This window comes from Eurypyga helias, unplaced genomic scaffold, assembly GCF_000690775.1.
Source record: "Eurypyga helias isolate BGI_N326 unplaced genomic scaffold, ASM69077v1 scaffold5914, whole genome shotgun sequence".
Lineage (NCBI taxonomy): Eukaryota > Metazoa > Chordata > Aves > Eurypygiformes > Eurypygidae > Eurypyga > Eurypyga helias.
In genome coordinates this window covers 1-10,244 of record NW_010244249.1, presented here as the reverse complement: position 1 = coordinate 10,244, position 10,244 = coordinate 1, and the positions used below count along the sequence as shown (strand labels likewise).

At 38.5% G+C, this 10,244-nt stretch overlaps 1 protein-coding gene across 1 annotated transcript in view; it reads left to right on the top strand.

Moving 5' to 3' along the window:
• LOC104508153 (calsyntenin-2-like) overlaps positions 1–10,217 on the top strand; it is a gene marked incomplete at both ends in the record, with an annotated part of 136,628 nt that extends 126,411 nt beyond the window's left edge. The window contains 3 exons of the mRNA XM_010149678.1: positions 3,863–4,058; positions 5,754–5,962; positions 10,068–10,217. Coding sequence (XP_010147980.1) covers positions 3,863–4,058; positions 5,754–5,962; positions 10,068–10,217 — 555 coding nt within the window. The remainder of the gene's footprint in view (positions 1–3,862; positions 4,059–5,753; positions 5,963–10,067) is intronic.
• Positions 10,218–10,244: the final 27 nt, after the last annotated feature.

Sequence of the window (10,244 nt, the reverse complement as noted above, 5' to 3'; positions counted from 1 at the left end):
GACCTTAAAGATTATCTAGTTCCAACCCCCCTGCCATGGGCAGGGACATCTTGCACTAGACCAGGTAAATAATAATAATAAGCATGTGAGGTTTTTTTAATAACTTCTGAAATTGAGTTCAAGTGAATAATTCTGTGTAGTTGTCAAAGGAGTGACACTGGGGATTTTTATTTCTACTGAAAGCAGTGTGGTTTTTGTTTTTCGCATAAAAGGCAGCAATTTGTAATACAATTTTGTAGATTAAGGCTTATAATCACTAAAATTTGCATGTAAATATTGTTGAATATGAAATATTGTCTTCAGCAATTTCTAAACAGTGGAAAGATTTGTTGGTTATATTTCCAAAATTATAAATTGTCAATAGCTTTTTTTCCAGCTATTAAAATTTTTACAGAGAAAATTACATGATTTTTATCGCTGTGGTAATAACGTATCGATCTGTACCAGAGCTCTCAAAATAATATAGCCTTCAAAATGAATAGATTCTTATGGCTAACAATAGTTTCAAGAGAAAAAGTAATGTCCAGAATTAAATTAAAACGTATTAAAATGAAGCAACTCTTAGTACCCTGCAACCAGCAGTTTTTATAAGAAGCAACTGGAAAACCCCAGGATATGCACCCTGGCCCTGAGAGAAGTATTTTCCCTCTCCTCCTGTCACAATTGCTTTAGAATTTCATGGATGTGCTTCTGCCTTTATGTGGTATCACTGATTTTATCCTTATTTACCCCTGTCAACTTATTGCCACCATCATCTTTATGATCACTAAATCCTATATGTATGTGTTTCCAGACCTATTCAAATGAAGTTAAGAACAAAGCTTAATATTTTGATTTTCTGAAGAATCTAATATCCCAATTTGCACTCTATTTCAACCTTACAACCTTACAAAGGAGCAGGAAGGTGGGGAGCGCTAAGCTCCTGAATATGGTTGTTTTGCAGCTTAAATGGTGATCCTGAATAAGAGAGAGACCCTGTCTCCTTGTGAGTTACATGACAGTACATATCTGAGAGCTCATAAAACAATTTAAGCTTAGCACAATTGCCATTAGCATCAGGTAGGGCAGTGGAAGATCTGCTGGGTTTATATAAAGTCCTGTAACTCTGTTTAATAATGAAAACCAGTATCTGTTATAAAGACACTATTTGTAATGCTTAGTGTTCGTTCTATGTATCTGTAAATGAGTCTCTCACAGTGTAAAGGTGGATTTAATTTTCTTTATTGTTACAGCTGTTATAACTCTTATTATTTCTATTTCTAATATAGTCATTAAGGTAAATTTTTAGAATCATTATAAGTACTATACATTTTTATTTTTTCAGCAGCGTTAACTCATTTCTTTGGAAACAGTAGTAGAATCCTTCTGAAAAGTTCTTACCTAGTTTTTAAAAACATATATAGTTGTTTTCATACAAGTATGTTGCAGTAGCTGGAATCTGAGAGTGTGTGTAGTTTCTGCACTGTGTTTACAAATACCTCCCCATATCTGTGCAGCTGTCGTTACCTTATCTTTGGCAAATGGGGATGTGAAAGACAAAATTGAGTTACACGTAAAGCTGGAGTACATAGGAGCCTGGATATAGAGACTTGTAAGATATTTGCTGGAAACTAATTAGAACACGTGCTGCTTCTATGATTGCTTTGCATCAGGCCTCTGCATTTAGAGAGGGAAAAATGATAAATGCTGAGGCTGAGAGAACTGTTTTTTCTGCCCAGAGCTGTTTCTATTTTTTAAGAACAGGAGGCCTGGATCTGTGCAAATGCTGTGTTGTTTGCAGTCAAATAGTGGATCGATAAAACCATGAACACAAAACACTGAAGTTACGATTTCTGTTGATGGATTGTGCATCTGAGGGAATCTTTATTAAGAAACTGTGAAGGCCACTGTTAGAGAACACAACATGTAGTATTTTTCCATTAACTTGCCACATTTACAGTGGTGGTTTCATATTTAGTTAAAACTGAAATCCACAGTATCATTTTACATTAATGTTTCGTTTTGAAGTTGCAGGGAGATTAGGATAATTTTTTTCAAAGTCATGTGGGACAACACTGAATACAAACGCAGTGGTCAGTGCTGGCAATCAGAGCCGAACAAACTGCCCCACTTCAGCCTTCTCTTAGTCTTGTGCTGTTCCCTGTGCAGCAGGTCATAAACATTGTGGAGCCCGTTTTGATGAGTATCAGGCTTTTTTGGAGTCTGATTTTCAGCATAAAATCCATTCCTCTTTCTGTAGCCCAAATATTTGGGCTCATTGAGGGTGAACAAAAGAGAGCCTGGAAAAGAGCACATCTGCCTGTCTTGGGTAACCACACTGCCCTTCCTTGTCACTTGAGCGAGGGGTTGGAGCAAGCAAATGTCCCAGCAAATAGTTAATGTGTTTGCCCAGTGCCTTCTAATTACTAAAATAACTGTGTGCTGATCCTGTAAAGCATTCATAGGATTGATTACAATTTAGTGTGGGATTCATCTATCCAAATATCAGCGCATATAGCTGAGTTCAGCTTCAACTCCCGTTGTAATCAAGGGAAACCTATGTGTGTGGAATATCCTAACGAGCCAGTATTCATACTCTGAATGTACCTAATCCCCACCCACCCCTTCTCATTTTTTCCATCTCACACATAATAGGTATTATGAACTCCAGCACTTATGAAGTCTGTGTCTCTCCTCTAAAAATAAACAATATATTCTAATAGAAAAAGAGAGAGGGGAGTCAGGCCGTAATTAGAGGTCATAGATTCGGAGTTAATTTAGAATTTGGCAGTTGACTCGGATATGATTGGCAAGGAGACTTCCAAAAGGCTGCAACTGTAAATTGGAAATAAATGGAAAAGGATTATGTGAGTGGGAGACAGCTTTGAATCTATAATGCATGTCCTGAGTCTGACTTGCTCATAAAAGAGCATGTGTTTAATGTGTCATAAAAATATTTAAGCCACATTAGTCTTTGTATAAATATTTCATTTTTAAAGTTGGATTCTGGAGTGGCTAAAAATGAGTTGAGCGTGCATATCCTTGCCATCAGTATGAAAGATAAAATAAAAGATCACCAGAAATTGCGTGGGTGGTTTTTCCCCTTCCAGGCTCATACTGTCACAAGATTTTTTTTTTTTTACCTTGTCTTTTGTGTCCAAATCAATTTTTTCGGTCCTTGCTCTATCATCTGCTTTGTTTACGTAGTATTCCCCTGGGAGAAACTATGGATCTATTCTGTTAGGAGGCAGTTTGGAGGCAGAAGTGAGTTGCTGCCAAAAAGGCATTCATGTGTGAGTGTGTGACTGTGGGTGGGTGACTGAGATGTCCAAAAGGGACACTTCTCTTGTTCCTTCAACTACTTCTGTTCCAAAGATGATATATGTCTGTAAATAAAGCAAGATATATTTTGAATGTGCCCATGTTCTGCATCATTAGGTTTTTCGCTGTTGGGAAGCTCAACTGCAAGAATCTGAACATCTGCTACCAGCTGGCAGTTCAAGTGGCTCAAGGAAGGAGTGACAGCAGTTAGGAAAGACCAATGCTAAAATATTCTGGTTTTCTTGCTGCGATTTTCTTTAACTAGATTCAGTCTTTCTAATTTAGCGCAACATTGATGTTGGTAGCATATCTAGGGAATATTCTCTAGGGCTTTAAAAAGCCATTTAGTGATGACAGAGGAAGAGGGCAGAATGGGACCAGAGCTGCACGGGCCGCGTCACGCTGATGTGCACAAGGCCAGCGGCCCTTTGGGGCGTATTACGGACTGGTGCCTGAGCCTGTGCTTTCCCTCATCTACAACAGCATGTGAAATGCAGTTGAGTGCTGACTCCAGTGCGTAAAACTTCCCTGGTTAAGACTCTCTTTGTACTCTTTCTCACAGGTGAAATCTGTGCTTTTAAAATCCATGGACAAGAAATGCCCTTTGAAGCCGTTGTGCTGAACAGGACATCTGGAGAAGGTCGTCTTCGAGCAAAAAGTCCTATTGACTGTGAACTGCAGAAGGAATATACATTCATCATCCAGGCCTACGATTGTGGATCGGGACCAGGTGGAACAAACTGGAAGAAATCTCACAAGTGGGTGAAAACGAGTAGAAATGGGTTTTTTTGCTTTGGCATACATTTGCTTTACAGTATAGATCAGATTAGAGGGCTGCTTTTCATATTGTAATTAGGTAGAAAGCAAGTACAACCAACATTAACCATTGTTGCAATAGTCCATCCACTTTTTATTCCTTTTTTCTTTTGGAAAATATTTTTTTTTTCCCTCCTGCAGTTTGGCCTGTTCTGCAAGGGTTCCAGCTGAAGCATTTAATAGGATCCCTGTTCAAGTGGTGAAATGCATCACAGTCTTGGTTTATTTTTCTGTTCTTGCTTTCATGTTAAATACATTGACTAAACAGGTCATCCAGGACATGGAAGCTAGCTTTTAATTGATTCTTACAACTTCTAAATAGGTTTTCTCTCAGTTATCTCATTTCAAATGGTAACAGAAGAGAAATTGCTTTATTTGGGTTTTAGTATGTGCATGTATATAAGCTGCAGCAGTGTTACCTTTGCACAGTGTGTTTCTGACCTCAGCTTTTGGACAGCAGGACTCAGAGGAATTCAAATCCCCTGGAAAAGCAGGGTACTGAAGGTTACTAAGTGGTATTTTCTACTTTGAAGAGAATTCCCTGCATAAGCTGAAGTGGCAGAGTGCCTTCTTTCCCCCCTCAGATCATGACACCAAGCTCCAGACTATTTGTCGTTAAAGATGAATTTAACTTGTTTAGATGTATAACTACTGTACAAATTGCTTGTTTTGCTGAGAGCCATTTAAATAAATGATTAATAGTAATCATTCTTCCTTTTGCTCTTCCAGGGCACATGACAATTAAAAATTTAATTAGCTCTATAATGCATGCAGAGCTTCTCCAGGTTATTTAAAAAAAAATACACATTTAGAAGGAAATCTGCAATATCAAATGACCATCAATTCACTGAAACAGTTTTTGCTTTGTCAATAACAAGCTGGTACTTTCCACTTGTGGAAGATTTTCGTGTAACCCTGACCAAATGAAATCTGCCCCATTGGGACCAGGCTCTGTTACTTTTTCTCATGGTGATTTGTGTAGTAAATCACGCACTAAGCTGGGCTGTCTGGGGTCCCAACCTTTACTACAGGCTCTGCCATCGATCTAGAAATCTCTTCACTTCTCTGTCCCCGTTACCTGGCCTATCAGACCAGATAGCAACTTCTTTTAAGGGAAAGCCTTTAAAGTTTGCTCATGAAATACTAAAGGCCTGTTATTTTTGACCCTCAAAGGTTTACACGTACAATGTTGTAACTACTTAAAGCATTAGATAATCAGCAGAAGGTGAGAGGCTTATTTAATATCAAAGAATGTTCACAAACTGCCCAGTTTTAGGTAGTGAATATGTAAGACTACTGTCATTCTCTTCTTTTTTTTGTTTATTAACCCATTTTACATTGCAGTGATAATATTGACTTTCTGCTGTGGTCCATTTTAAGAGAGAGGCCAGTTTTAATAGGAAGCACTGTGAAGAATGTCCCTACAAGCTGTGTCAATAGGTTTTTACCTAATGCTACATTAAGATATTAAATTGGGTAAATTAAACATAGAAATTCAATAATATCTTATTTTACCAGATGTTTACATTGTTTTCTAGATATATTTTGTTAGTCTTTTCAATTGTTTTGAAAACAAACTGTTAGCGATGTGTTATGATAAATTAATTTTTCTGTTTGTCTTTATTTACCCATTTTAGGGCAATGGTCCATATCCAGGTAAAGGACGTCAATGAGTTTTCACCAGCTTTCAAGGAGAGTGTGTATAAGGCCACTGTGACAGAGGGAAAGATCTATGACAGCATACTGCAGGTAGAAGCCATAGACGAGGACTGTTCCCCACAGTATAGTCAGATCTGCAACTATGAAATTGTCACAACTGATGTTCCATTTGCCATTGACAGAAATGGTGAGTATGGAGCAGAAGCAACTCTAAGTTCTGGGGCAGATAGCAGTAATTTCTGTAGATGGTGTAATTACCTGTTGATACTAGCTGAAAACCTGACGAGTTTTAATTCGAGAGTAATCCTGTTCTCCTCTCTGAGGATGAAGGAACTGTTACACTGGGAAATTCTGTCCGTTTTACATCAGATTTGGTCAGAAAGTGCCACAGGAATTTACCGTGGAAATTAAACCCTCAGCTTTAGATGAGCAATAAATTTCTCTGTCACTCAGTCCATTCTCTGAATTGTGTCAGATCTTGTTTCCCATCCAAGTGACACCAGTTCCTAATGCAGCCCTACCTAGTAGGGCTATTATTCACTGGTTTATAGCTAGTCCCATCCTTCTGAAATTTCTGGATCAGAGTCTAAATGTAGAATTGACGATATTCTGGATATGTTTATTAATTGTTAAAACTTTCAGGGTGTGGGTCAACAGATGACCCATTCATGATGCATCCTGAAGCAGATGCATTATTCTGCAGTGTGGAAGAAAATATGGTTGGGAGAAGTAATACCATTTTTTTAATGGTTTTAGATTTTAGTTGGCTTTTTAATATATACAGTATTACAGGAAAAATAATAAATTGTATTAAGTTTTCCATATAGCAGTTTTTGACCTTGGCAGCCCTGTCTGTCAGCCTTCTGCTTTTCCCAGTCAAGTTCTCACCAGGGAAGATCACGGAACTTGACACTAAGTTTGAGAGAAGTGGCTGGGCGGCATTAAAAATGTGTTGAAGAGCCTCCTTCCCATTCTCTGCTTGCTTCAGACAATACAGGATAGCAGCTCTGTCTGTCGAGCTACTTCAGCAGTCCCTCGTTGGCATCACTTCGTGGATGAGAGTCCCTGTTATTGATATTCACGTGTGCATACTTGTGCAGAAGTTCAAAATGGGAATTGCTGTGCTCACAGTACTTGTTTCCTCAGAACAAGTGTTCTGTGTGCATGTCCAGCAGTAGTCTGGTTTCCTAACAGAAGCTTTTAATCCATGGCGTATGTAGGAGGAGAATACTGTTTGGGAGGTAAAGCTGATTTTTGGCCAAATTAGGAATGGAAAGCATACGTGGGAGCTACTGTTTTCTCTATGCAGTAATTTTCATGTTGGGATGTTTTATAAACACACTTGCCCCTGTTCAAAAATTATACATCTTTATTTGTGCAGTTCTTGTACGGTGCACAGCTGAGCATCAAATGATGCTCAGCTGTTAGCATCAATAAATTGTACGTGACGTTGGGGGAAAAAGCTGTCTTCTTGTAATACATTGGGAGGCAAGGACACTCGTAACGCGTATGTTCAGTGCTCAAGGAAATGAGGTTAGCTGCCACAGTACTCTTGCCAGAGCAATTGCCAAATGACTTTTTACAGGAAGTGGGCGTTTGGAGGCAGATGTTTGTCTGCAACTCCCTGGAAGCATTTTCCTCTGTGTGGTGTTTTTTTGGTTTTTTTTTTTTTTTTTCTATTTGTGGGATTTCTCATCCTGTTACAAAAGGAAGTTCTCCCCAGTCCTGTTAGAAACTTATTTTGCAGAGCTCCACATGACTTGCCAATATGGGGCAGGCTACTTATGCGAGTCGCAGGTGGTTTCACAGTTTCATACCAGGTTTGTGACAGATTCATGGGTAAATAATACACTGAGGATTAGCGTGATACAGAGCAGGCATTTCTACTGCTTACGCCATCCGGCTCCTATCACACAGTGCAGCTGGCTCATGAGTGATCATGGGTTCCTTACAGTCAGAGGCATGATCAAAAGCATGGGAGGTGTCAGGAGTGCTTGATTACATCTTTGTCCTCGTGTGCCTGGGACCTGCTTTCAGAAAAGGCAATGAGAAAATAATTGACTTAAACTTTAAAGCCTGCAGCGAATAATTGGTATAAGGTTCTAATACTTGCAGTTTCTTGGTCGTGAATTCAATTAATATTTTTTGATCTATTTGTTCACTAAAAGAGCAGAGCTTCTACAATCAACAGTAATTGCAGTCTAATTTGCAATTTTTTTAGATAATGGTAATTGCTTAAACCTACTGGGAATAAAGACAGTTAAAATAGATGGTTGCACTTTTATTTTGTGACAGAAATATGTTGCTTAGTTCCAACACATTTCACTGCTGAGAATATCTCTGTGCCAGCTGATACAAACTTTCTCTGATGCAAATTCTTTGGCATTTTGCTTATTTTCGTTACCTATAGGATGATTAAAATAGATGTATGAGATGTTTGGGACTGTCTGTTAATACTGTGCTAATTAGAATGTTGTTTATAGGGGCTATTTACCCATTGTGAAAAACAAATCTAGGTTCTTGTGTCTTCTGCAAGTCACAATTTTTTTCTGCTTTTCAGTAACAGAAATGTGTAATTTCACTGCCCAGAAAGTGTATTGAACCAGGTGCTTAGAATCAAATCTTCATATCGCAGAGGGCCTTTGGAAATGCCAGGCCTTCAGAAAGACGAACTTGCTATTCCATCAGATTTTTTCTTTGGGCAGATCACTGTCTTTTTAGGCAAAACCTTTTTTTCTTGTGTCTAGATCAGTTCAGGGAGCATTTTGTTGTCTTGAAAATTCACATGTTGGGGAACATTGACAGAAAAGAAGAGAGAATCCTCCAGACTGTAGCAGTGTACAGTCTTCTTCACATCACCAAATGGCGTGAGGCAGAAGTGGATAGGTACCCAGCACTGGCACAGGAAGCAGCATTCCTCTCTGGTGTAGTTCTTGTAGATCTTCGTAAGCTAGGCACCTAAAGTTAGGTAATATAGAGCTTCCCATTTACATCTGACAACTTTTACCCTTGGTATGTAATTCTTTGTGAATAAAATTACGTTGTGTTATGAAATCATAACACTAATAAAATTGACTTCTGTATACGACAAGCTTTAACTTGGAAGGTAATGAACTCTTGGTCGTAAGATAAAATTATGTAAAGGCAAAGGACAAATTCATGCTTTGCTATGCAAAGAACTGGGACTAAAGGTATAAGATATAATATGTTTTAAGAGGCTGTTGCCTGCAGTTTAGTCTAGTTGTCTTATCAGAGAATCCCAGGTATCAAGTCAGTTACTGTATCAATATTGTGTAGGCTATTTTGGGATAACAGAAAAGTTAAGCCACAGGACACAGATCTGTTGTAATGCCAGCAGAACAACATTTTTATGCATTTTCTGCCTTAGTTTGTCAGGGATCAGAGAATTCAGATATAGATACAAATTTTGTCATGGCTCTGACCTACTCTTATCTCTAAAGTGGGAATAACTATCTTTGTCACCCACCACTGGGAAGCACTTCAAAAATACATGTTGAGATTGTTCAGTATGAAGAGGAGTTACTGAATTATCTGTCCGGTCAGTACAGGTTCTATCAAGTTCTATATCTTGGAAAACAGATGTGGACAGATCTTACAGGGTCATCCATGACAGCACTGAGATCTGGGTTAGGAGCTATGCAAACTTACTGCCAGAAAAGGGGTAAAACTTTATAGTTAGGCATTTCCAGATTATATTTATTTATTAAACCATAATTTCTTTCCATTATCTTTGAAAAGTGCACCTTTTTGACAAGAAGCAATTTTAATCCTTCAGTTGCTTTATGGTCAAATACAGGTCCTTGGTGGGTCTTGGCAGCTGGGAATGTAGAGTTGCCAGTCACCTAAAGGGTAACAGCTTTAGGGGAAAAAAGGGAAGATACTTAGGCTGCTTCAGCAGTGGATCTCAGGAATGTGGCTGCCATGGTAAAGCAGTGTATTCTGGGAAGATGTGGAAAATGAGGTTGTATCTACTCATACATTTCAGTATGTATCTGCTAATTAGTCTTACAGTCTTACTTTAGAAAGTGGTGTGGAGCAGTTGTTTTCTGATACAGGCATGTCCCTAGCATCTTGTATTTGCCTGAGAACTTCTTTATTTCTCTCTGGGTTCAAAGAAAGTAATTCCCATTCCCCATAACCATGGGTGCCCCATGTGCTTCAAAGAGCTTTCTGGTCATGAAGGATTTGGTTAAGCAGGACCTAAAAGTTACAGCCTGTATGTGCTTAGCCAATATTGAATTTCTGAATATCATCTTACATTGAATCTGTAGGTAACATCAGAAACACTGAGAAACTGAGCTATGATAAACAGCGCCAGTATGAGATAATGGTGACAGCTTTTGACTGTGGACAAAAACACGCAACAGAAGATGTCTTAGTACGAGTCAATGTCAAACCAGTGTGCAAACCAGGCTGGCAAGGTAAGATTTAATTGTTTATATATATAT